Consider the following 25,289-nt stretch of genomic DNA (forward strand, 5'->3'; position numbering starts at 1 on the left):
TATTTATAGCTGTTAGTCTTTAACTTAAAATGTTAGGTAAACATTAACTTTGAAATTGCTAAATTTTAATTTTTTTTTTTGTTTAATTCTTGACTCCAGTAAGCAATCTAGCGATATGGTACTATTTATTTGCTTGTTTTTCTTATTTAATTTGTTTTTACTTCAACTATTAGTTTTTCAACAACTTTAAATGCTACACAAAAGATATCTTGAAAAAGTAATCAGTTTTGTTACATTTTAAAATAATTCAAAAATAAGTCTATTAAAAAGTTATAGCAATATCTAGATTGGCATTTTTTATTTTTCATTTAGATAACTTATTAAAAGTTATAAAATCTAACCATCTGACATGTTAACAAAATTATTTTTATTGAACATAATACACTAACTAGAAAAACACATACTTAATACAAAGTTATGACACAAAATAAATATAAAACATTTAGACAACTTTATAATGTAAATGATCAAAGATAGCTGTTAAAACTAAATTTACGATTTTAAAATCTTTTCTAAACAGATAAAACCTCAGCAGTACTTAGTAATTTCAACTGCTACCAAACACTTAATGTTCAACAACTAAACTTTACAGGCGAGGAACTTTAACAGCAGAAAAGAAGCTGAGGTCTTCTATAGGCTCCATGGAATTTTTGTACCATTTTTCCTTCTCCAAGTCATAGAAAACGGAATTCGATGGGTGGTAGAAGAGAACGTGAATTTTATTTTTCATATAAAATGCTGCAGACGGGTGGTTGTCAAGATAACGGAAAAATTTAATCAACGGTTTGAGGACAGAAAACGTTTTAGATATGGAGTCATAGACTTCGAACATTGACGTTCCCCCGCCAATAACGAACAGCTTCTGTTTAACTGCGACTGATACGTGCCAGCATCTTGGATAGTTCATACTAGGTAGGTATGACCATGAATCATTAGTACTGTTATAAACCTCGACAGATTTTAACGTTTTATAATCAAATTCATTGTCGTTCCACCAGCGCCCACCAGTGACGACGATTCTCTCCTCGAAAACCGCGGCATTACAGTTTTCTCTAGACTGAAGCATTCCCTTCTTGTACTTCCAAGCGTAGTTGCTGGTGTCGAACTCGATGCAGTAGTTTACAGGGTCAAAATTGTTGCCACCAATAATATATATCTTGTCTGCATAAGCACAAACAGAATAACGCCAAAGCTTTTCCTCGTTGATATCCGTGATATCAGCTACGACCTCGTATTTTTTCGAAAAGAGGCATATTTTTTCTACCTTTTTAAAGATCTTATCCTGAAATGGACTAAAATCATTACCTTTGTCTCTTCCTCCGAAGAGATACACACTACCTTTAACATATACTGCTTTAGGTTCATAGCGTTTTTCTTCGGACAAACAAAACACTTCAGATCTTTTAAAGTTGTCACAACTTTTCAGTCGGATTATTTCGTTCACGGCACTTTCGGTTTCGTCATACTCGCCACCACAAACCAAAACATCAAACATGTCATGGTGACAGCATCGTGGTGTGTAATACTCACTCGATTTACCCACATAAGCGTCCTTATTGCCTTCTAAAAGTTCATTGATCATCGTTACGCAGTCGCTGCACTTTCTTAAAGGTGATTTTTTCTCTTTTAAAATGCTTTTTAAAACATTGTCTGGCAGCAACGGCAGTCGTACTTTCAGCAGAACTTCTTTTGCAAACTTCTTTCTTTCTTCAAAATTGTAACTAATCCACTTTTCAACCGACTTTACAACCTCGAGTTCAGAAGTGATAAAAAGTCCGGATCTCGCGAGAATTTTCTTGACTGTGTTTACATCTAAATGTAAGAACTCTTCAGTTTCACATATTATTTGGAACCAGCAATCCAAGAACTTAATGATGTTTCTGCTAGGAGAACAAAACACACTTGCAAGCGTTAAGAAGAAGCGGAAACTGTCAAGATTCATTTCATTTTTGAAGAGTTCAAACACTTTTTTTTGCTTCTCGTTGTCAAGAATTACTTTGTTTATTTGCAGAGAACTGACAGCTAAGAGCTTTTGTAGTGCAACTCCATCTGAAAAAAACAATGGAATAGTTTTAATCAATTAGAAAGTGGCGGCTCTACAATAACTTCCTGGAGCCAATACTTCATAAAAAAAACTAAAAAAGAATAACTTTTTATGGAAAAAAAAACATTGTTATGAATTTTAATATTCCAAAACTTTGCAAGTTTTCTTTTGCTTTCTTACTAAACTTTTAAATCTTGATTAGTTACTTAATATAAGGCAAACATATTATTCTTTTTTTTCACAAATTTTGAGCAAAAAGTGAATTTATATTAGCATTAATTTTACAAACAAACAAATTTAATGTTTTTATTTCAGGATTCTTCATACTGGTGAGCTGAGCTTAAAGAAAAATTAAACCAAAAAATTAAATCACGTTGGAAAGTTAATAATTTAATTTTATCTTAATAAAAAAATATTTATGTTTATTAAATGATTTTGATGAAATTCAACATTACAGTGGACCAGGGACGCAAATAGCTCAAAAAAAGTTACGAATCTGCAAAAATAAAATATTTGATGTAACGCTTGATGACATCATACCGAGAATAGAGCAATTTAAACTGGGTAGCTGTCAAATTTGCATAAGCGTACAAATTGCACGAGGGCACAAAACTGCACAAAAATACTTTTGCATGATGGATCACTTTTGCACGGAGACATTTTTGGACGGATTAGCTTTTTTTAAGTTTTTTATTATCACTTTAACCCCTAACCCTTACCCTCGATCAGTAACTTATTTTTTTACTATTTGATTTTTTCTCAATATAATTTTTGTATGATGTATACTTTTTTACTTACTCTGTTACCCCTAACCTTTACCCTCGGTCAGTTGCTTTTTATTTTATTGATTGATTTTCTATTCATTTTTTTTTTTAAAGTTTTTATTAGTTATTTTTTAAATTATGGTTTTTCACGTTTTTACTATCATTGTTGCCTCTAACCCTTGTGCAGTAACTTTTTCCTCTTTTTGTTTTTTTATTAATTTATCTTTTTTGTTATTATTTCTGTTTTTTTATACTTACTTTTCTGTTTTTTTTTACTCTCATGCAAAATTGTAACTCGTGCAAAATTGACCCTTTGTGTTAAATTGTCTACGTGCAATTTTGTCTTCGTGCAAATTTGTCTTTGTGAAATTTTGTGTCCTAGTGTAATTTTTATTTTTGTGCAATTTAGTAATCTCGTGCAATTTTATCTTCGTGCATTTTCGACCCGTTCCCATTTAAACTAACTTTTATGTTATTGCTTTATATATTAAGGTATGGAGTTATATTAAAACTTCAATAATAAATTGAATGTTGAAGTATGAGTAATAACTGTATACAAGGCAATTTATGTTGTTTTTGACTTCCTATGCGACTTGTGTAAATCCATAAAAACTTTGATTCAAAATAAGTACAAGAAAATAACAGTTTAAGTCAAAAATAAGTTTGATAAGCAAGAACTCATATTTTTGATACTATTTTTCATATTTTAGAAAACATTTGCAATATTTTATGCTTTTATTCGATAAAAATTTACGACTTTTTTTAGGGCTTTATCAAAAAACAAAAGATATTCACAAATTTAAATACAACATGTTAAACTTATAACTTTTATAAATATTTGACATTTTAATCAAATCTTGATTTGTTTTTTTAGCCACAGTTTACTATAATTTTTAATTTTAAATAGTAGCATTATTAACTTTACAACTTTCGCAGTTTTTGTGGAATTGTTCAAAATCGATCATTTAACGTAGTCAGTAGGAACAACATTAAATTATGCAAATTTTTGGAACATATAATTGTATTATTTTTGAAAAATGCTGCAAGTTTTATTAAAATCAATTTTGCAATTCACAACTTTTAATAAATAAAATCTATTTTAATGTATACAAGTTAGATGTATTTAATTCGTTTAATTTTTACAAAACTAAAAGTGTTAAAGAGTGTATAAATGTCAATTATCTCTTAGGAGTACAAATGAAAGTTTAAGTGAACACTAAAAGCAGCTTAAGCTGAGAGAGCAGGATCTTTTAAACTGATGAATTGAAACAAAAGCAAGATTTTTCTCACAATACTATCTGTATCTGCAGATAGGTACAAACTATGTGCTTGCAAATCTGCACTTAGCACTTTTACTATACTAACTATTATTTGAATATTTCTATACGAGCTTTAACTTACTTCGATTAGCATTTTTTGCAATTTTTAACAAATGTCTAAACTTTAGATTAAACTATTTTCCTTATCTTTGAGGCTAATTAAGATTTTTTTTTTAATTCTAGATAAAGCTCCTTCGCGTTTAATTTAAAAAATCCTTTACATTGTGGTTTCAGTTTTTGAGTGGGGTCCATTAGAAAAAATGTTTTTTTTTTAGGAACTTTTACTTAAGGATGTTTTAGCCAAAATGCAACATTTTTTAAGTATTCTTACTTTGCTGCGTTTTTAAAGATTTTTTTTTCTTACTTCTAATATTTTAGTAATATATGCAAATATGCCCGATTATAAATTTCAAAAACCCATAATTTCTAAAGGTCACTGTAGAAAAATAAAAATAAATTCTTTACCTTATTTTAATTCCTATAATCCTCATATTTCTTTTATGAGGGATTTCATGTTCATTTAATGATAATTTTAGTAAAACGTACACGGGTCATGTCTTACTTATAAACACTTTAGACAAAAACAAAGTGTGGACCGTTCAAAAAAGTCATAATTAAGTGTTTAAAGTAAGTTAAAAATCAATTTCTGCTACAGTGACCGTTAGAAAATTAAAGATTTTTGAAATTTAAAATTGAGCATATTTGTATATATTATTATAATATTAGAAACTAGGAAAAAAACAACGACACTTGAGAACACAGCAAAGTGAAAATAAAAAAATAAAATATAAAAATTTATTTTTTTAGCTAAAACATCCGTTAGAGTAAGAATTCCAAAAAAATAAAAAAATTCTAAGGTGCTCTACTCAAAAATTAAACCCCAATCCAATAGAGCGTTCTCTTAAAACACAATTAGTTAGCTTTAAAGATAATATATTATTTGGATCTAAAGTTTGGACATTTTATAAAAGTTTCAAAAAGTGGCTAATCGCGCTAAGTTAACGCTCGTTATTTATTTTTTATTTTGTAATAAATTGTTGTATCCTATATAGTTGAACAACGGTTAACAAAAAAACAAAAACTCCAGTATTTAATAATTCAGACAGGTATAGTTCGACCTATTTTTTAATTACTCCATATAAAATTGGAAAAAGTGTTTGTTTATATGAAATGTAAATACAAAAAACTATTTTGTTAAAGCTCTTATTTTTAAACCATATTCTAAAAATTTCCCCTTATTGATAAACAAGTCAATAACTTCAGAAAAACATTTTGATTTGATTTCTGAATTTAGTGAACTTAGGTTCTTATAAGCAGTTGATATGCAGTAAAATTTTTTTAACTGCTCATATAATTTTAAAATATGTAAAAATTTTTAACAAAACCTTATAATACTTTTTAAGCTTGATTTTCTTTAAAAAGGTGTGTAAGTTTTTCAAAACTTACTTTGTAAAGTTTTATAAAATGTTAACTACATATAAACGCTTTTAAGTATGAGAAACATTAATGTTCATTGATGTTTGTTAAAAGCAAGCAAAATTAGTATTTTAAACTATGAAATACAACAAAAAATTCAACTATACCTAGGCAAGAAAAGCGCTTTGCCGTGCCTGAATGTCTCTTTTCAATATCTTTGGACTTTTTGCGGGATGCATTTTTACCACATGCTTTTACAAACTCATGGTTAGTTTGACTACTATGGCGTTCAGGTTGACAAAAACTTTTTATTTTATTTACTTTCCCTTCAGAAATTCTCTGATCGCTTTCTTTTAATGATGAAAGTTCTCTCTTTAATACCTTTTTAATCATTTATGTAGAGTAGACTAAACACTAAAAAGGTTATGATTGAAGTTTAATTTAAAAGTTTCATTACAAAACAAGTAAGTAAGATAAAAGTATTTTAATTTAAATTAAGAACTGCACTTGTTCATATATAAAAATTATTGTTTAACTTGTTATATAAATAGTTAAATCAAAGTTGGTTTAAGAAAAAGTTGTCGTAAATAACTACTGTAAGTGTACATAAGTTAAACTAACTCTTTTTTGTAAATAATATAAAATAATTTTCAAATGCTAAGATTGCTAGTTGTTTTTTTTTTACTAACATATGGACAAATGGTATTGACAAATTTATACTTTGTGCTTAGAAATTCACGAACGAACACTAATGATTTTTTTTTAAGTCTTAAATATTTTATTAAAAAATTCACGTTGTATCAAATTATTAACTATTTCTCAAAGGTCACAATTTTATACGTTTGTATTTTGGGTAAAACAGAATTTTATGTGTCAGAAAACATTCGGTTACAAAAATCCTGAACAACACGTTGAAAGGTAAATATTGTGTACGACTCTAAAACTAGAAGGTTCTTCTTGCACCAAGTCTTAGGACTAAACGTTTTTAGCGCTTTTTTTTTGTTCAATAAACTATCTAATTGTAAACTAAAAAGAATGCATGGTGTTTCGGATATAACTTGTTCAATATCATATATATATCAGTTTCAACTACATATATTTTAAAACTAGCATTACATAATATATACAATTTGATACGGTAAACAGACATCAGTAAATTAATGTACTGCAGGTTGTATTCAGCCTTTAAAACTGAAGTACAAGGCTAAATGTGCGTCTAAGACAACTTGTAAAACACAAAAGTTTTTATATCTATCTTCACAAAGAACAATTTAATACATATTTATAAAAGATTGTAACATCTTTAGACACACACATCAATGTTTAATGTGAGTCAGCATCAACTCAACTTTAAGAGTTTTTCACGATTTGTCTTTCATGCTAGCATAGTTTTGAAAACGATAGTTAATACAGATTTTTTTCAAACACTTATAAATGGCTGGTGACCTCTATAATAAAATATTTGTATAACAGTTTGTTTTTTTAATATAAGCTTGTTTAAAATCCTTTTTTAGTTAGAACACTTTACAAGATGTAAATCCCGTCTTAGGAGTAATAAGTTGTAATAATTAGATGATGACTTAATTACTAGTTTAAAATTATTTTGTTGACTAGCCCCTGGTTGTTTTTCAGCTAATGTTTTTTAGCAAAAATCTCAGTTTTTAAGTACTAGAACGTCTTTCAAATCTGGACTGAAGAAATTTTTTTCTTGGGGGGCCAACTCCATCTTTGGGCTGTAGATTTCTTCCTTTATGTTGTTGAGAGCTTTGTAACTTATACGTCACTTATTATTAGTCTTACTAGCTGAGCCAGTTTTATTTGCATAAACTGTTATTTATCAGGTAAATTGTAAAATTAAAGTAAAATCAAACTATAGCTTTACACTGTTTAATCTTTACTTTTTTAATTAGTCATTACAAAATCGCTAGTTTTTTTATAGTTTATAATTAAAAAACCATAATTTAACTAATTATTAAAGAACAGGTCTTGAAACAAGTAACCACTAAAGAAAAAAAAAAAATATTACCATAAATTAAAACTATTAATAGTTATTTTGTTTAAGGTGGTTCAAGCTACAATAAAATTGTAACCAACAAAGATAAAAGTTGTAAATTTAGTCTAACTTGTATTATTTGGAACTTGATTACAATGAAGTGGTACAACAAGAACTTTGTTTAAGAAATTACCTTTACAAGTTAAATATTTTGATCAATGGCAAATTTTAAACTAATATACATATATAGTTTTCTTTTTACTATAAGTACAAACAGCTTGACAAAAGTTGATAATAGGTACTTATAATTATAATAGGTACTTATTTACCATTTTAAGCTAATAACTAAGTAGAAATTTAAATTCTTTACATTGTTAACTATGACTGTTTTGGGTTCATTTAAACAAGACATCTACAAGCTTTAAAAAGGTGTTTCAAACGACACATTTAAAATACTTACAAGCTTAATCGAACATATAAAAAGCACAAACTTAATATTAGCTTATTTAAAAATTCTACTAGTTTTAAACAACTTTTGTTTTACTTGTAGGTTTTTATTAACATTATTTGAAAGCTTAGCCAAGCCAAAATGTTATAAAGATATAAGGATCGAAATCTCTGAGTAGTACAAAGAGTTCATAGGACCAACAAAAAAAAAATGTTAATGTAATCTTTTAACAAATAATAGTTTCTTTTAACATAGAAAAAAATGATAGATGTTGTTAAAAATAGCAGTTTGTTGATTTTTATTAAAACTCTTAACAAAACTTTAGAAAAAAAAAATTAAAATCAACTTACAATTGATACATTAAGCTTTAGTATGAGAAAAAATTTTAAAGTAAAAATAGTTTTTAAAGTATGTAGCTTTAACCTTTTTTAATATGGTTAGTTTTACTGTAGATAAATAATATTTTAATATTAAATATCATTAAAATGTTTATGAATTTGATTTTATAAAACTTAATAACTTTACATGGGTTTCATAATTTAGCTGTAAAAATATACTTATTTGATTATATAAAAATATCAATAAAATGTTTGCTATGTATTATGATGCAAAATTATACCTTAATAATTTAATAATTACAACGTATACTACACATTATATTAAGTGTTAATGATACCTGTGTAATAATTAATATATAACTTTAAAAGAGAACATTTGTTATTTACTTTTCAAACAAATATAGACTTAACTAACAAGAGCATTGCTTTCACTCTTCAGAAAATAACATGTTAGAAAATATTTATAGACAAATATGTATAACTACAGTTTTAGTCGAACAAACATTTAAACCGTTTATTTTTTTTTTAATTATTTGCAAACTAAACGTACAGTACTATAAAGTGATTTTTTTTGGCCTTAACGTAGTTAGAACCTTTTTGTATATCAAAAAAATATTTAAACAAACATACTCTAAAGTGTTTATGATATTTCTTAAACGAACCTTTACTTGTTAATACTTGTGTTTGTAAATGGTGTTTTGTAGATGTAAATATTTATAAATTTTTAATATTTATATATATATAAACAACTGCAAGTAAAAAAACGATTGAAAACACTTTTTTTTGTTTATGTTTTATGTTTTTTGAAATCAGTTTAAAAATAACTTTGAAAATTTATTGCTAACCTATAATAGTTAATATGCTAAGTTAAGTATAACTGTATTTGAATATTTTAACTTTAAAATATGTAATTTTATAAATTTTAGTAGATAATGTTTAAAATACATTTACTAGTTTTTAAAAGCTAGCATACTTAGTTTTAAGATAAAACTTTGTTGTATCAAAAAATGTTGAAAAATAAGTTTTGACTGAAAAAATAACAACACAGATTAGAGCAACTATTTACTTTATTTAAATGGTTTGATGTCAGAACGGCATAGCAAGATTTTATTCAATTCAGCACTGTGTGTCACTTTAGCACGGTGCGTCACATTTGCACAGCATTACTTCATCACTGTGCGTCACTTTTGCACGGCGTCACATTAATATGGGAGACATTTTTGCACGGAGTCACTTTAGCACGGTTGGTCAATTTTATACGGAACCTTATTTTTGCAAGAATTAAACGTTTTCATTAAGAGGGTTATGAATTTTTTATTCAACTGATGACAATTAAAGGTAAAATCTCAAAGTTTGCAAAATCATAAAGCTTGAATTTTGTTTTTTTAATTAGTCTATTAGTTTTTAAAGGAAAAATTAGTTTTATGTTTTTAGTACGTTGTAGATATACTTGTATTAAGTATTTTAATGCTATCTAATATCAAACCTAAAAGTGTTTTTTATTTATCAATAAATTAAGTAAAAGTTTGTTACTTAACAATAATACAAATTTTTGACTAAATAAATGATAAATAGTACTATAAGACATTAAAGATAATAACTAATCAATACAATAATATAAATGTCTTCATTTAAAAGAAAGCTGAGACTTTTAAAATTTGTGTAAAAAACTTAAGAATACAAAATAGCTAAGTTTGCTTTTAGAGACTTTTTACTGTACTATTATATAATGATTTTGTAACTAATATATAATGTCTTCTAAATTTTATAACGTATGGTAGTATAATAATCTCAACACTCTAAAGTTTTTATTTTTATTTATATAGGCTAGAAAGTTTAGTAAAACTAAAATAAGCTTTTAAGTATTAACTCCTTTTAATCAAATTATACCTTATAAACTTAACTTAATTGACCGAAAAACTTAAATACTTTATACTATATTTTTGAAAAAACTATAGTTTTTCAAGTATTTAATTTACTTTTATTCAACATAAACTCGTTTTAGATAAAATTTTACTTTTTACTACTTTTAAAAAGTTATATAAAAAGTTCCGAAATAAGGTTGTAAACAAAGTTTGGATTTTTATGAATCTAATCCGTGTCTACTTTTAATTTTCACTTTAGTTTTTTAACACGTGTGTTATACACTAGGGAGCTCTAACTATTTATAAAAATGAAATAATATTAAGAGCTTTAAGTGAAAATTAACAAAGGTTTATGCAAAACAATTATCAGTCAAAAAAAAATTAGACGCTTTAAGCGAAAACAGAAGAGAAAGAAATAAACCAAAAGTGACGCTATGCAAAAGTGACCCACCGTGCTAAGGTAACGACATGCGAAAGTGAACCTCTGTGCTAAAGTGATGCACCGTGCTATTCTGATCCGATCCCATTTTAATAGTTTAAACTAAAAGAAATTTTTTTTTCCAACTATAAAACAGTAGTAAACTTAAAAATAAATTATTCGTTGGTGGGTTCACGACTATGAAAATTCGGACAATTCAAATTTTAAAAAATTTCCGAGGCCTAACCTCAAAAAATAATATATAATTAAAAAAATATATAATAATAAATTTAATTTAAATAATAATAATAAATTATTTTATAGGTTGAATTTTAAGATAAAGACAGAAAATATAACTGATAAAAAAAAACTAAATTACTAAAAATACTATGCTTTTAAACTTTTTAAGACAGTTATTAAAAGATACTTGAAGTTTTGCAAAAAAAAACTGATTTAGGTAGTTGAAGGTTAAAAACGCTTTTATTTTAAGTTCTGGTGATTTGAGAAAAAACTTAAAACTTGTGTTTTTGTTGGAAATATGATAAAATATAAGTATACTTGATATGCTTATAAGGAAATTTTTAACTAAAAATACTATTTGTATGAAAATATTAAGTCGTTATTTAGTTTTTGGTAATATTAACTTTTAAATTGTTTATAATTTGCATAGAATGCTTTTAAAATAATAATTTTGGCGTAAACAATACAGCTAACAATCAACTGAGTAGTGCAAAAAATTGATAAAATAAGCAACTTAATGATGCATGATTATTGAAAAAAAACTACGCAATTGTAAATATTTAATAAGACATTGTAACTCTTTAGAATTGCAAACTATTTAAGCTTTACCTTAAACTTACTCTAACCTTTTTGTTTGTTTAATTAATTTTTGTAGTGTTCTATTTTCTAAACTTATTGAATACGCTACGCATAGAAACGTTGTTAATGTTTTATGGCGTTTTGTTAAAAACTAATCCTTAAACTTATTATCACTTAGCATAAAATGCTATATGCATAAAAATTATCATTAATGGTACGTTAAGCGTTACGAACAGAAGTATTTCGAAAATGAACCAAAGTGAACGTATAGTTATACTCGGTATGAAAAAAATCTTTAACAAAATAGAATATACAATATACAACCTAGTTAGGTTTATATAAAACTAAACAAGTTTATAAATATCGTTTCTTTATTTCCTTAGTTATTTTTCTCTTCAGAGTTTGTTACATTATGTTAATTTTTTTAGTTAATTTTTATATAGTTTAAACAAATAGAATATTAAATTGTATCTAAGCAGTATTAATATCGATATACCGAAAAAAGCTACAAGCTACAGCTATAAACAGAATTAATAACTTCATTTATTCTACTTTTCTACATAACTTTATCATTTTATTCTAATTGTAGGTGTGTTATGCTTTGTAAACTAAAAAATTACAATAAGTTTCAAAACAACTTACACTAGTATTTACAATAACGTGGTCATTTACATCAAGCAATACCAATAGCAAAGTCACTGTGAAATAATATTTTAGCTTATAATTTTCCAGAATATTTTATAGATTGAAAAATAATATTTTCTTATGATTTAAATATTTTGTAGAAAATCACTTCAAAAATATTATTCTTGAAAAACCTACGATGTAGCATATTTTTTAATGAATTGGTATTTAAATCAATAAAAGTTGCATCGAAACTTTAAAATTTTCAAACTTAAGAATAAACATGTTTAATAAAAACAAAACCTGTCATTATAAATAAAAATTTTTTCTAAATTTTTTTTAAAATTATTAATAAAACAAAGAAGTTACTAGTATACAACGAAAAAACAATAAAAATTAAAAATTCACGTTAATATATTATTAATTGGTCTGTTATTATTATTTAATTTGTTGTTGAACAAGCTTTTATATATTGATGTTTGTTGTTTTAAAAATATTTCTAAAAACAAAATAATAATTGTTTTAGAATTATGCAAACTTTTGTCTAATTATATGCAATTAAATTCAAAAACAATATTCTTTGTAATTATTTTAAACTAATTACTTTAAGAAATATTAAACTGAAAATTAAAGTGATAAAAACGGTTAAACATTACTAATTAAATAGATAAGCAGTTATAATTATTCAAAAAGTAGAGTATATAATGTATCATTGATAGTATTGAGTTTGTGATGTGCTTAGAACAGTATTTGTGTCGAAGTTAAGTTTATCATTATTAAAAAAATATTTTGTTCAAACCAAGTTTTTCTGCGTTTTTGTTTTGCATAAAGTTCTAAGGCACTTTATTTAACATTTCGAACAAATTTTTTAAATATGAAATTATAGTAGCTTCGTCATAAGAAATAGATATAAGTTTAGTAGTTTAGATAAAATCTTATAAAATATTAATTGCGTTTCTTTGTAACAATCTGTAATATAATTTTTACTGAACAATAAAAAAGTTTGGCTAAGCGACGTAAAAAAATGTAATTTTTAAACGTTTCTTTTAAATTTTAATCGGTAACAAACATTTAATCAATAACTGCTTGAGATAAAAAAGTTTTATTTCAAAAATTTAGAATTTTATTTTAATTATTTTTTAGAAACTTTTACGAAGCATACTTTTTTTAGGCATTTTAGTTTTTATTGTAGAAACCTTTTTTGTTAGAAAAACAGGTTTTGTAACGTTCTGTTTTCGTAGTTGAGAATCTATTCTAATAGTTTGAAGTTCTTTACCTATAATTTTTTTGTTATGTTAATATATATGATAGGTTTAGGTTTTATTGACTCATAAAATGTTTCAGTTATAACTGATAAATACTAACTCATAAATTTATTGGACATTGTTTTAATCTATATTATTGAACATATAGTCGAAAACAAGCATAGTAAGCATTTATATTTTGATACGTCTGAACTACTTGTTTTGAGGAAATTTTTATAAGTTTAACTGTAATAAACTTAATTTTTAGTATATACTAAGTTATTTTTATTTATATTAAACAAACAAATTTAAACGTAAAAAATAAATGCTTTATAAACTTCACTTTGTTTAAGTTTTTGTTTTATTTTTTTGTTTTTTGTGGATTATAAGTTTGTTCTATTTTTATTTTTGTGTGTTTTGATGCTTGAGTCAAACATTGTACATAAAACAATATGATAATAATAAACAATTTTCACGCATGTTAAAAAAATTAAAAATATTTAAAAAAAAAGTTAAGTAAGTATTTTTTTTCATATTAAGGTAAAACCTTGCATAGTATTATTTCTATGCATCAATTTTAAGGAATAAGTGTTTTCATATAAACGACTTAAACTTAACTTAAAAACTTTAGTACGTTATCAATAAATTTTCAAAGTCCTTTACTTTCATTAAAAAATTTAATTTAAAACAGTTCTTTTTAAATTAGTTAAAATACTTGTTACAAACCAAAAGCTAATTTGATAATATAACTGATATTTAAATAAATATTTTTAAGAGTATTTGACGCTTATAAATATATAACGTTGTTTGTTTTTTGACATTATAAAAACAAAGTACAGTTATAACTACACTAAACTTTTTTTAACATGTTAACTTACTATAGTGTTAATGTCTAACACTTTTATTTTTAAAAAAAAATATTTAATTAGATATATAGGTTCTCGAGTACGTTTGTACTGGAAAACCTTATTTTAAATTGTTTGCATAATTATAAATTTTTAAGCTAAAATTTTATGAACAACCGATGAAATTTTTAAGATATTTTATAAGAAAATTAAAAGAAAAAATAACTTATTTTTAACCAACTATTATTTAACATTTAAGCTTAGGTTTGTAATATTTTATGCTTGAAAACTGAAAATTAACAAAACATTTTATAAAAATGCTAAAATAAAGTTAAAACTTTTTTGAATACTAGTATTCACAAATTCAGTATTTGAAGAATCATTTTCGAAATACCATTTTTTTTTTAATTTTGTTGTATGTAGTTTTAAAAATGTACAAAAATAATAATTAATTCTCACAGCATAATAAATTCAGGTTCATTTACAAATGGAAAACAATGATTAACATTGAAGCGTTCAAACGTGGGCCAACTTTTTATTACAATGTCGACTTCCTAGGAAAGCTGGTAAACTTTCAAATATATTATTTATATTCGGATTTTTTTTCTTTTTCAAAGTAGATCCGTTTTGAATAAAGCTCTATTAAGCTTATAGTTTTGTGATTTCAATTTAAAATATGAAGCTCGACGTTTATAATTTATTGAGACTGGATGCTTAAAAACTTACACTTAAGTAACTTTAATATTTAGAACAACTAGAGTTAATTTACACTTAAATTCTAGCTTGACGATCTAAATTTAAGAAACTTTAGAGTTTAGGACTTAAAAATTTACTTATCATTTTAAATTCTGTCAATTTTACAGGTAACCTCAACCACTGAGATACCGTGAAAAATCCTGATGATGAAGACGTGCGTACCTGGCAAGCTGAAGATCAACCACAACTTTCTCACGTTCGTGCCTGACAGAAAGGAACAATACCGTCAACATTATCTTAGTTACTCGATTGAGGATTTTGAGAGTGAGAAGGCTTGTCACGTAAGCAAGATATTGATCATCACCAAGGTGCCACTTGAGTGCGGGGATGAGAGGAAAAGGTAAACATTTGCTTATAAAAATTTTTTTACAGCTTAAGTTATAGTTTCTAAGAAATAAGCTAATAGAGTATTTTTTAATTTATTTTCAAAAAAGTTTTAATATACTATATTTTGTTATAATATGCTTATCTGTGTTCATTTATGTTTAAAATTTATTAAACGTCACGTGAGCAATATATTGATAATGACGATATTTCCGCTTGACGGCGGTGATGAGAAGAAAAGAAAATAACTTTTGTTTGATTCCTTTGTTGAAGCTACATTTTATAATAATTAAGTTAATTATATTGGAAAACCGTGTTGCAAAAGCCAACTATTTAGAAAAAAAAAAAGTTTTTGATTAAATTATATTATTTGTAAGTTTAAATATCAATCCAGTACTTTTGAAAATATTTTCAAAATGCTTAAATTTATAGACCTAAAAATTCACATGTAAATGCATTTTTTAGATAAATTCTGTCTTATTGTATTTTTTAATTAAATTTTTGAAACAGAGTAAATTTAAATTAATGTAAAACAAAATAAAAATTGTTTGATACAAGTTTTAACTTTAAAGTGACTTTTTTAATAATCAAAGTTATATCATCTAAGAGATATAATTATTGGCAACGTTAAGCAAGTCTAGTTTAAGATGGGTAAGCTGTTTTGTAAAACATGATTATAGTTCTGTGATTTTTTAAACTACAACAGTTAATCCGTACTGATCAATTAGTTTTTCTTACTAAATTAACAATGTAATTTTAAAGGTATTATTTTGACATAGTGCGTAAAAGCAGCTTAGGAGGAACAGTTTACCAGCCCAAGTGGATCAATTATGCGAAGAGGCTCAATGAGAAGCAAAATGAGCGCAATATTGCTAAATAATCTTTCACTTGAATAATAATTTGTTTTGTGAATTACTTTGTATCAATTAAAGTTTCAAAAACAAAAATATAGCTTATTATTGTATATAACTTTTAGCCATTTAAAGATTTACAAAACTAGTATCTTTTTTTATGATTTAACTTATTTTTTTAGTAAGCACAAATTAACTTTAGTTTCACTTGAACATTTTAAACTAGAGTAAAATAACTAAAAAAGAGAGAAAAAATACTATAGCCGTTATTTTTCGGCCGAATAAAAGTGAAAATCTTTACGAAATTGAGAAATAAGTTTAACTAAATCTACTGACTACTAAGCATTTTATACTTTAGTTTAATAAATTAGTCAGACTTTATGACTAGTTTAAGAATTATTTCTGTTGGAGATTAACAGTTAAAGCTAATTTTAAATTTGAAAAGTTTATTTACAGAGGCAATTTCTATACCTATAACGTGATTTATATTGAACAATACTAATTAGTTTTTAAACTTGGTTGTATAGAAAATAATTAAATTAACATATTTTACGAAGTAGCTTATAAAAGTTTTTTTAGTTAGGTTTTTAATAAAATTAAGAAGAACAAAAGTTTTATAACTTTTTATTACAAACTAAGCAATCAGTAGTATTATAAGTTTAATACTTTTTTCTAACTTATATGTATATAATTTATTTAACGACAAAAAATACACTCAAAATATTTGGCTTAGGACCTGGTGCACCTTCAAATTATCTTATCATCCAAAACCACACCTACATCTTGTATACTATTAGTCTGCTCAAGTAGGAAACCACTAATGTTTACAAAAAATTCATAATTTATTGATTTGATAACAAAAACACCTTATTTTTTTTTTTACAAAATCAATTCTTTTTATACTCCTTTAAATACTTTATAATTGATTACATAACTGCATTTGTATGGTTTATTGAAAGACAAAAAAGTGCTCAAAATACTTGGTCCAAGGACCTGGTGTACGAAAAAATGTTTCGGTTGTCGAGCCTCACACCACGGAACGGAATAATGAATTCCTTTTAACGTCTTATCCAAGACTATGTATTTGTTTTTACATTTGCATGTTTGCTACTTAATTAGTTAAAAAAATAACTCACAGTGTCGAATTTAGTTAAATGCGAGCATAATGGCACTTAATATATTATTCTGAGTAAAAATTTGTTAAAATATTCTAGTAAACAGTAAAGAAAACGTAAATTTAGTAAAACTCTTTTTTAATCTAAACGAACTAAAATAATTTTCTCAAAAAATATTTTCTTTGTAGTAATTGAATAAAACTTATTTTTCTCTATTTTTTATTGATTAAACAAAGTCCAAAAGTTTTAGATAGAATGTAAAAAAAAATTTCCTTTTTAAAGCGAGACTTAATTGTTTTATAAATTTATTTAAAACATGTAAAAAAGTAAATCAAACAAAACTTTTAGTATTGTAGCAAATTTTTTAAATTTTTAATTTCTTAAATTTTAATCAACGAAATGTTTCACACATAAATAAAATATAAAGAATTAAATAATCATAAATAAAAGATACGATATAAAACTTGCAAACTAAAAAAATATTTATCAGCTATTTTTTATTGAACAATTACAATTTAGTAAAGGTGTTTTTATTAAGAAACAAAAATTTCACATCATCATAAATAAAATAGTTCCGGCTTTTACAACTATTTCTATGCAATTTATTTTATTTTTTATTCAAAGAAGCTCTTATACTCTAATAGTCTATATATTCTAAAACTTTTATATTCTAAAAGTGTTGTAATTTTTTTTTATTGTTGCTTTTTATTCTTTAACGGTTGACTCAGCAAACATGTTTATATAAAACTCTACTTTAACAAAAGTTAAACCAATTCTTTTGATATATTAGAGAAAAATAACGTTTCGAAATAGTGTAGTCCTCCGCGGCCTGAGGTAGAAACTACCTTTAATTGGGGGAAGTCCCCTTTTTTGTGCTAAACGCTTAGCGCGTTTAGCTCTTAAGGATTTTACTGAATTTACCTTACTCATTAGATTTAACTTAGTAATTAATAAGTATGTAATAGACTTAATATATTGGTTTCTTTAATGAAGTGAGTTTATTGAAAACGTGATGTTATTGTGACAATTAGAAAGTAGAAATAATAAAGCAGCTCATAAATCAGTTGAATAAAACTGCGAATATAAACACAATAAATAAACACAAAGTTCTACAAATAAAAATGTTCTTAATATGTTTAAAATCTTAAGTACTAAAATAGTTCTTACTAATAAAAGTGCTAATTAAACAGAGTCTTAATATATATCGTGCTTCATGCACAACAAAGGCTAAATTAAGCCCAATATAATACGATAACGCAAATAAACACTCAAGATCTTTTAAAATAATAAATAAGTTCTTATAATCAGTTACTGTGCATCTTGCACGGTCTTATGGCTTAACTGAGCACATTACAATACAGTTATACAAATAAACATAAAGTTCTTATAAAATGACAACCATAACATAGTTTTTAAATTCAATCAGTGTCTTAAGTTCTTAAAATTAGTGTGCTTTTTGCGCGATCTTATAGCTAACTAAGCCAAAAACAAAAATAAATAACAACATATTCGAGTTGCGCGTAGTGCGCGAGCTAAAGGCTAATGAGCAAATTCTTATCATTATCTTAAAATAAGTACACAATTTCGGCTGACTATAGTGTCAACTGGCGGAAAAGTATAAAACAACGAAATCGAGAACCGAATCCGTTACATTTTCCCTCCTAACAGTCCTCTACTGAAACTGTTTGGGGGGTTATGCAACAATTTTTTGGTGTTTCTTATAAATATAAACGCATAATTTTTGAATATTTTTATCAAAATGTACAAAATCGTTAAATAATAAAAAAAATATTTTTTAAGTTTAAAGTGGTTCTTACAAGTGTTTATACAATAGTGAAAAGTAGATAATACTGTGTTTCAGAAATTTCAATAAGTGTTCACTCCATCGGCGGCCATCAGCTGCTGATTTTTCTGCCCGTTTCTCTAATCTGACCAATTTTAGGCGCTAAGCACCTCTGTCCGTTGAACATCTCTCTTTAACTTGGATTGATCTCTTTGTAACATTACCTGTGGTGTATATTAGCTACCAGTGAATTCGAACGTCAGAAACATTGCTTCGCGTCTTTTCAATCATCTGAAGACGTATGTGGTATTTTCTCCGTTAGGCTGTGCCCAAGAGCAAGTATTGTTTCTTTTGTATAAAGCAATGTCCTGCTTCCTAGCATTGTTAAGAGACAATTTGTAATTTTTTTACAATTTTTATGATTATTATACATCATAATCATGTTTCCTAATAGTTATGCTTGCTCAACTTATAATAAAATCAAGTACAACAGTTTTTGTTATATATATATACAAGGCAAGCAATAAAAGAACATTAATAGTGATATCGATTAAAATGTAAGTTGTTAATATTTCAAAAGTCGCTTTGGGTTAATTTGGAAAAAAAGTGTTAATAATATTTAAATATCTAATAGCTAAAAGCTTTGTTTAAAAACAACGTTATTAAAATTTTAATTGTCAAGAAAAAAAAAGTTAATAAAGCTATTTACGTCTTTTTATTCGAACATAATACAGTTAACCTCTTAAACATATTGCTTGAAACAAACGATTTTAATAATAACAACATATAAAAGCAATACGTGAAAGCAATCAAACTCCTACTGTGGCAAAGTTAAAAATTTTAATCTCTATGCTTAATGCAACATAAACAAGTTTCATTTTTTCTCAAATCCCAAAATGTTTCATGTTTTCCGTAAAACTTTGCTACTAGTTAAGTTTAATTACCCAAGTTTAAAATACGTGATTAGCCAACTGTAAAACTTTTACGTCTTCCCAGTTCACCATGCAATAAATCAATTAGCTTAAAAAGAAAAAAAAAGTAAAACTTTACGAAACAATTTTAAGCAAGTTTAATTTTGAGCAACCAAGTTTGACCTTGTTTTAAATAATTTTAAGTTTTATAGATTAAAAAGATATTGGCTTAAGAGAACAGATTATTTTAGTGTTTAAAATAATTTTATACATTTTTTTAATTCAAAGTTGTAAAAATTGACCTAAAAAATTAAAAGGCCGAAGTTTTATTAGGTAAAAGGTGCATTTTTTGAAGAAAAACACACTATTGAACTTAGTTTTATTCTTAAAATAGCTTAAAAAAGTGTTTCATTTGTGATCGTAAAGTTTGACCTAATTACCTTTAAAACACATTTTCACAAGCCGTTTTACTTTTCAAACCGAGTTGCTATTTTATAAACTCTTAGTGGAAAATTTTTTGAAAACTTTGTATCAGCTGCAATGTTACTCGCACTTTAAGCAATAATAAACTTTTTAGTTACAACAAAATTAAAACTGACTTCATACATTGTTTTTTTAACGTTCTTTACAAAAATAAACTTGCTCAAATACATACAAAGTTCAAAACTAAAAACTCTTTAAAACCTCTCACCACAAAAAGTTGTAAAACTTATTATCATAAAATCTTAAAATATTAATAAAAAAGCTTTAAGCTTTACATAGTTTCTTAAAAATACATTAAATTTAAAAAAACTTTTTAACAAAACTTAATTTTAGTTTAAATTGATAATGTTTTTCTTAGTATAGTTGTTTAAAAATATTTTAAATATTTAAAATTTATTTTTAATTTCGAAATTGTTGTTTAAAAGCTTTTTACATTTAATAACATTAAAATTATGAAGGTTAGGAAAAAAAAAATTAAGCAACAAAAATTAAAGAAAAACTACATTTTACTTCAACTATGTCTAAAAACCACAAAACTTTAAAACTCAACAAAATTTTAATACAAGGTATTGTCACAACCAACAAATTTGCTGCTATATCACTTGTTTATATTTATACAGAATATTGTTAAATTGATTTTAATGTAATTCAGTCAAACGTTCTAATGAGTTTTTCCTGAAATTTTTATCCTGTTTTCCTGAAAGTTATTTAATACATTTAAAAAGATTTTAAGGTTGCTTGTCAGATAAAAATTCTATTTACCACAATGGAGCACTAGAGATTAATACTTTTCAGAATAAATTTCTTTATTTTAAAGAGTTTAGTATTTCTGTGTCAGTATCATCAGAATGTTGCAAACTCATATTAAACACAGGGTCACCATTTGTAGTCCTCCGGGGCCTGAGGTAGGAACTACCTTTAGTTAGGGGAAGTCCCCTTTTTTGTGCTAAACGCTTAGCGCGTTTACCTTTTAAGGTTTTTACTGAATTTACCTTACTCATTAGGTTTAACTTAGTAATTAATAAGTATGTAATAGACTTAATATATATAATTTCTTTAATGAAGTGAGTTTATTAAAAAAGTGATGTTAATGTGAAAATTAGGAAGTAGAAATAATAAAGCAGCCTATTTATCAGTAGATTAAAACTGCGAAAACAAACACAATAAATAAACACAAAGTTCTACAAATAGAAATGTTCTTAAAGTGTTTAAAATCTAAAGTACTAAAATAGTTCTTACTAGTAAATCAGAGTCTTAAATTGTTATGTGTTTCTTGCACGATCTTATGGCTTAACTAAGCACAATATAATATGATAATGTAAATAAACATCAAGATCTTATAAAATGAAAATAATAAAAAGTTCTTATAATCAATTTTGTGCCTTTCGCACGGTCTTATGGCTTAACTGAGCACATTACAATACAGTTATACAAATATACATAAAGTTCGTATAAATGACAACCATAACAAAGTTCTTAAATTCAATCAGTGTCTTAAGTTCTTATTATAATTAGTGTGCTTTTTGCACACTATTATGGCTAACTGAGCCAAAAACAAGAATAAATTACAACATATTCGAGCTGCGCGTAGTGCGCGAGCTACAAGCTAATGAGCATTATATTAAATATTGTTAAAGTTTTATTGTGTGATTTGAATAAAATCGTCTAACGCCCCCTGGCGGTCGATTAAAATATAACAAAATGCATATTTTGTTACACAACAACCAAAACTTTTGTACAAAATCGGTCCTTTACTTTTTATGCACATATATAAACTTTAACTCTTCTTTAGAATATACTTTTTTTTTTCATTCAATACTGTTTTCAATTTGAGTTTTCATATAATAATAAAAAGAAAGAATAAATTATAATTATAGTAATTTAAAGAAATTCACTAAAAATATTTTTACATATTTTAAACTAGTTGTGTGTTAATTTCGGAGAATGTTAGGTATATAGTTTAGAATAAAATTACCTGCTATAAATTTTTAACTAAAAATAATTACTGATGTTACAGAGTATCGTCTTTAAAATTCAAAAATACGAAATAAGTCTTAAAGAGTATTTATTTAAATTTTAATAAATATAAATGCAGTACCCTTGCTAAAGTTTTTCTAATCACAACTCTATGTACATTTTTTTCATTTTTAACATACTATAATTCGAAAATAAGTTTAATAAAAATATTTCTTTTGGTTTACTACATAAACTTTTGATACAATTATTTTGAAAAGATGTTGCGTTTTATTAAATTTATTATTAAATAAAGTATAAAGAGAAAATTAAGAATCAATCGACACAACTATAGAACAATTACTAACATACAGTAATTTAAAGAAATTAAATAGTTAGTTATAAAAAGTAATTAAAATGTCAGAAAATTAGTATAAAATAATGTGTAAATACTATCAAAAGGAATGTTTAAAAAACTCATTCTATAATCTTTTATATTTCTAATATAAAAATTTACTTTAACTAGTAAACATCATTTAAACAAGTCATGTTAAAAATTTGGTTTGTGTCCTTAAAATCTTGCATGCTAATAGCACTAAAAGAAAGTGGCTTAAAATTCAACCAAGTATAATTTTTAATTTAAAACCATAAATCAATTAAAAAGTAAAAAAAAACTTTATAGAGTGAAGTATACGTTTGTAACTCGTAAACATCATTTAAACAAAACATGTTAAATATTTGTGTTTGTGTCTATGAATGTAGGATTTTATTATGACTAAAAGAAAGTGGCTTAAAATTCAACTAAGTATAATTTTAAATTCAAAATAATAAATCTTTTTGAAAGTAAAAAAAACACTTTGTAAAGTGAAGTATACATTTGTGAGTATAAAATCAAAAACTTTAGTATTTATTTTAAATGCAAATCTTACACATTTAAAGCCTTTTAGATTGGTCTAGAAAATGTTTTAAAAATTTTCATAATAATTACTAAATTTTAATGCAAGCCATTAAAAAGTTTAGTTGATACATTTTAGCAGCAATTGTATCTACAATTAGGACATTGATATTTCGTTTCAATTGGAGTATCATCTGCTATTTCGTACTCTGAGTTGTAGTAATCACGAGAATTTGAGTCGTCGATATCAAGAGGTTCCAAATTGTTAGAATCGATTACACTAGAAGAAATAACCGGACTTATTGTATTATCAACAGGACTGTCTACTAGCTCATCTGTCAGATCTTCATCGTTGTTTTGTTGAGTTTCATCTTCTTCTGCAGGTTCTCTCAATGATACATCATTTTCTTGTTCGTGTTCATAAGCAACATCTGAAATTATGCTTTCATTATAAATAAATGAACGATCAATTTCATTGTCAGGGGTTGAACTGTCGTTGCTAGAAATATTTTCTGGAACATATTCTACATCTTCGTAACTGGCATCTTTACTAGTTAGCGATTTGAACCACGTTTTAATACAACATCTATGAAAAAAGTGGTTACATGGCATTCTACTTACAATCTGATCAGTTTCATATTTTTCCTGGCAAATACTGCACTCTTTGTTTTCTACAATACATTCAGTTGTTTTGTCATAAACAAATGAAAGTTCTTCAATTCTGTCTGAAGATATAACTTTGTTTTGGAAATCTCCAATTCTCCTTAGTAATTTGTGGCTAAGCTCTGAATAAGAGCATTTGGTGCCTTTCCAGTCTTCATCATCCAAAAAAGAAATATTTCTATAACTTAACAGATCTTTACTTGTTATTTCAGCTAGTGGTTTTTTAAATAAATGTTTGAAAAATGCTAAACTATATGATTGTCTAAATATAGCTGTGGTTGATATATCATTCCAGGTACTTTTTAACTCATTACAAAACTTTAAGAACTTTTCAAAATCAATAAATGTTTCAGCCGAATCAAAACTTACAAAATCAAACTTAGCCATAACTTTGCCACCCACTTTAACTAAAAACTGATCAATTGTTGTAAATTCTTCGTGCTTTTTTACGTACTTAAACAGTTGTTGTCTTACTTCTACAAATTTTCTTTTGTTATCGTCTTTGTTATTTGAACAGTTTATATAAGTAAAGGCTATTTCAAACAAAAATACCATGTAGTTTTGTAGACCACGAAAAACCACATCTTTTAACTTATCTATGTTTTCATCATTGAATATACTTTCTTGAGTAGATTTTTCTTCTAAAAAGCTCATTTTTACTTAATATATTTTATTTTCTTAAACAAAGTTCATTATTTTAAAGTTTTAAATTTATTAAATAAAACTCTGTAGAGCAGAGGTCGGCAAGCAGTTGGTGCTCGCGGGTCAAATTTCAAGTTTCCAAAATCTGACAGCAATTTTAGGGTCTTTTAAATAACATTTTAGAATTAGTCACACTAATAAAAGTTTTATTTTTTTCAGTCTGTTATGTTAAATGCCTTTTAGACACACATATAATGCCTATCTAAATTATACATATTTATTAGAATAAAATTTACAATGAATAGTATACTTAAGTCTTAATTATCTATATTCTATCTTAAACACTCATTATGTTTGAATTGCTTATAAAAGTCAGTAATTAGTTTGAAAAATAAAATTAATACCTATTTGTATTATAAAAAAAATAAATCAAAAGTTTTAAAATAACTAATGCTCGAAACTTATTGAAATTAACTACTCTTTTACGTGTTTGCGATTCTAAATGCAAAAAATGTCTGGGTTGTATCAAACCAGCCTAAGTTTATTAAAAAATGAAAAAACTTGCTGTTAATCAAGCTGAAATACCTAACTAATTTATCATCATTATAAAAAAGTATATACTATGTAAAAAGACTACTACAAACTTAAAATAAATAATCTACACTACAAAAATAAAACCTATTCTGGGAATTCGAAGATTTCGAAGATTGAAATAAAAGTTTCACACACTTAAGCTTTTATAAGTTTTCTTAAACAGGTTTAATCTAATCTGTTTT

General features: G+C 25.5%; 1 protein-coding gene across 1 annotated transcript; it reads right to left on the reverse strand.

The window, feature by feature from the left end:
* Positions 1 to 586: 586 nt before the first annotated feature.
* LOC145835479 (kelch-like protein 7) lies at positions 587 to 1,942 on the reverse strand. Its single transcript, XM_082943095.1, has one exon. The coding sequence runs from the start codon at positions 1,940 to 1,942 to the stop codon at positions 587 to 589; it is 1,356 nt and encodes a 451-aa protein (XP_082799221.1).
* Positions 1,943 to 25,289: the final 23,347 nt, after the last annotated feature.

Source organism: Thalia democratica, chromosome 1 (assembly GCF_965202585.1).
Source record: "Thalia democratica chromosome 1, ktThaDemo2.hap1.1, whole genome shotgun sequence".
Taxonomy (NCBI): Eukaryota; Metazoa; Chordata; class Thaliacea; order Salpida; family Salpidae; genus Thalia; species Thalia democratica.

Coding starts and splice junctions, on each gene's coding strand:
- LOC145835479 (XM_082943095.1), bottom strand. CDS start 1,942: ATGAATCTTGACAGTTTCCGCTTCTTCTTAACGCTTGCAAGTGTGTTT.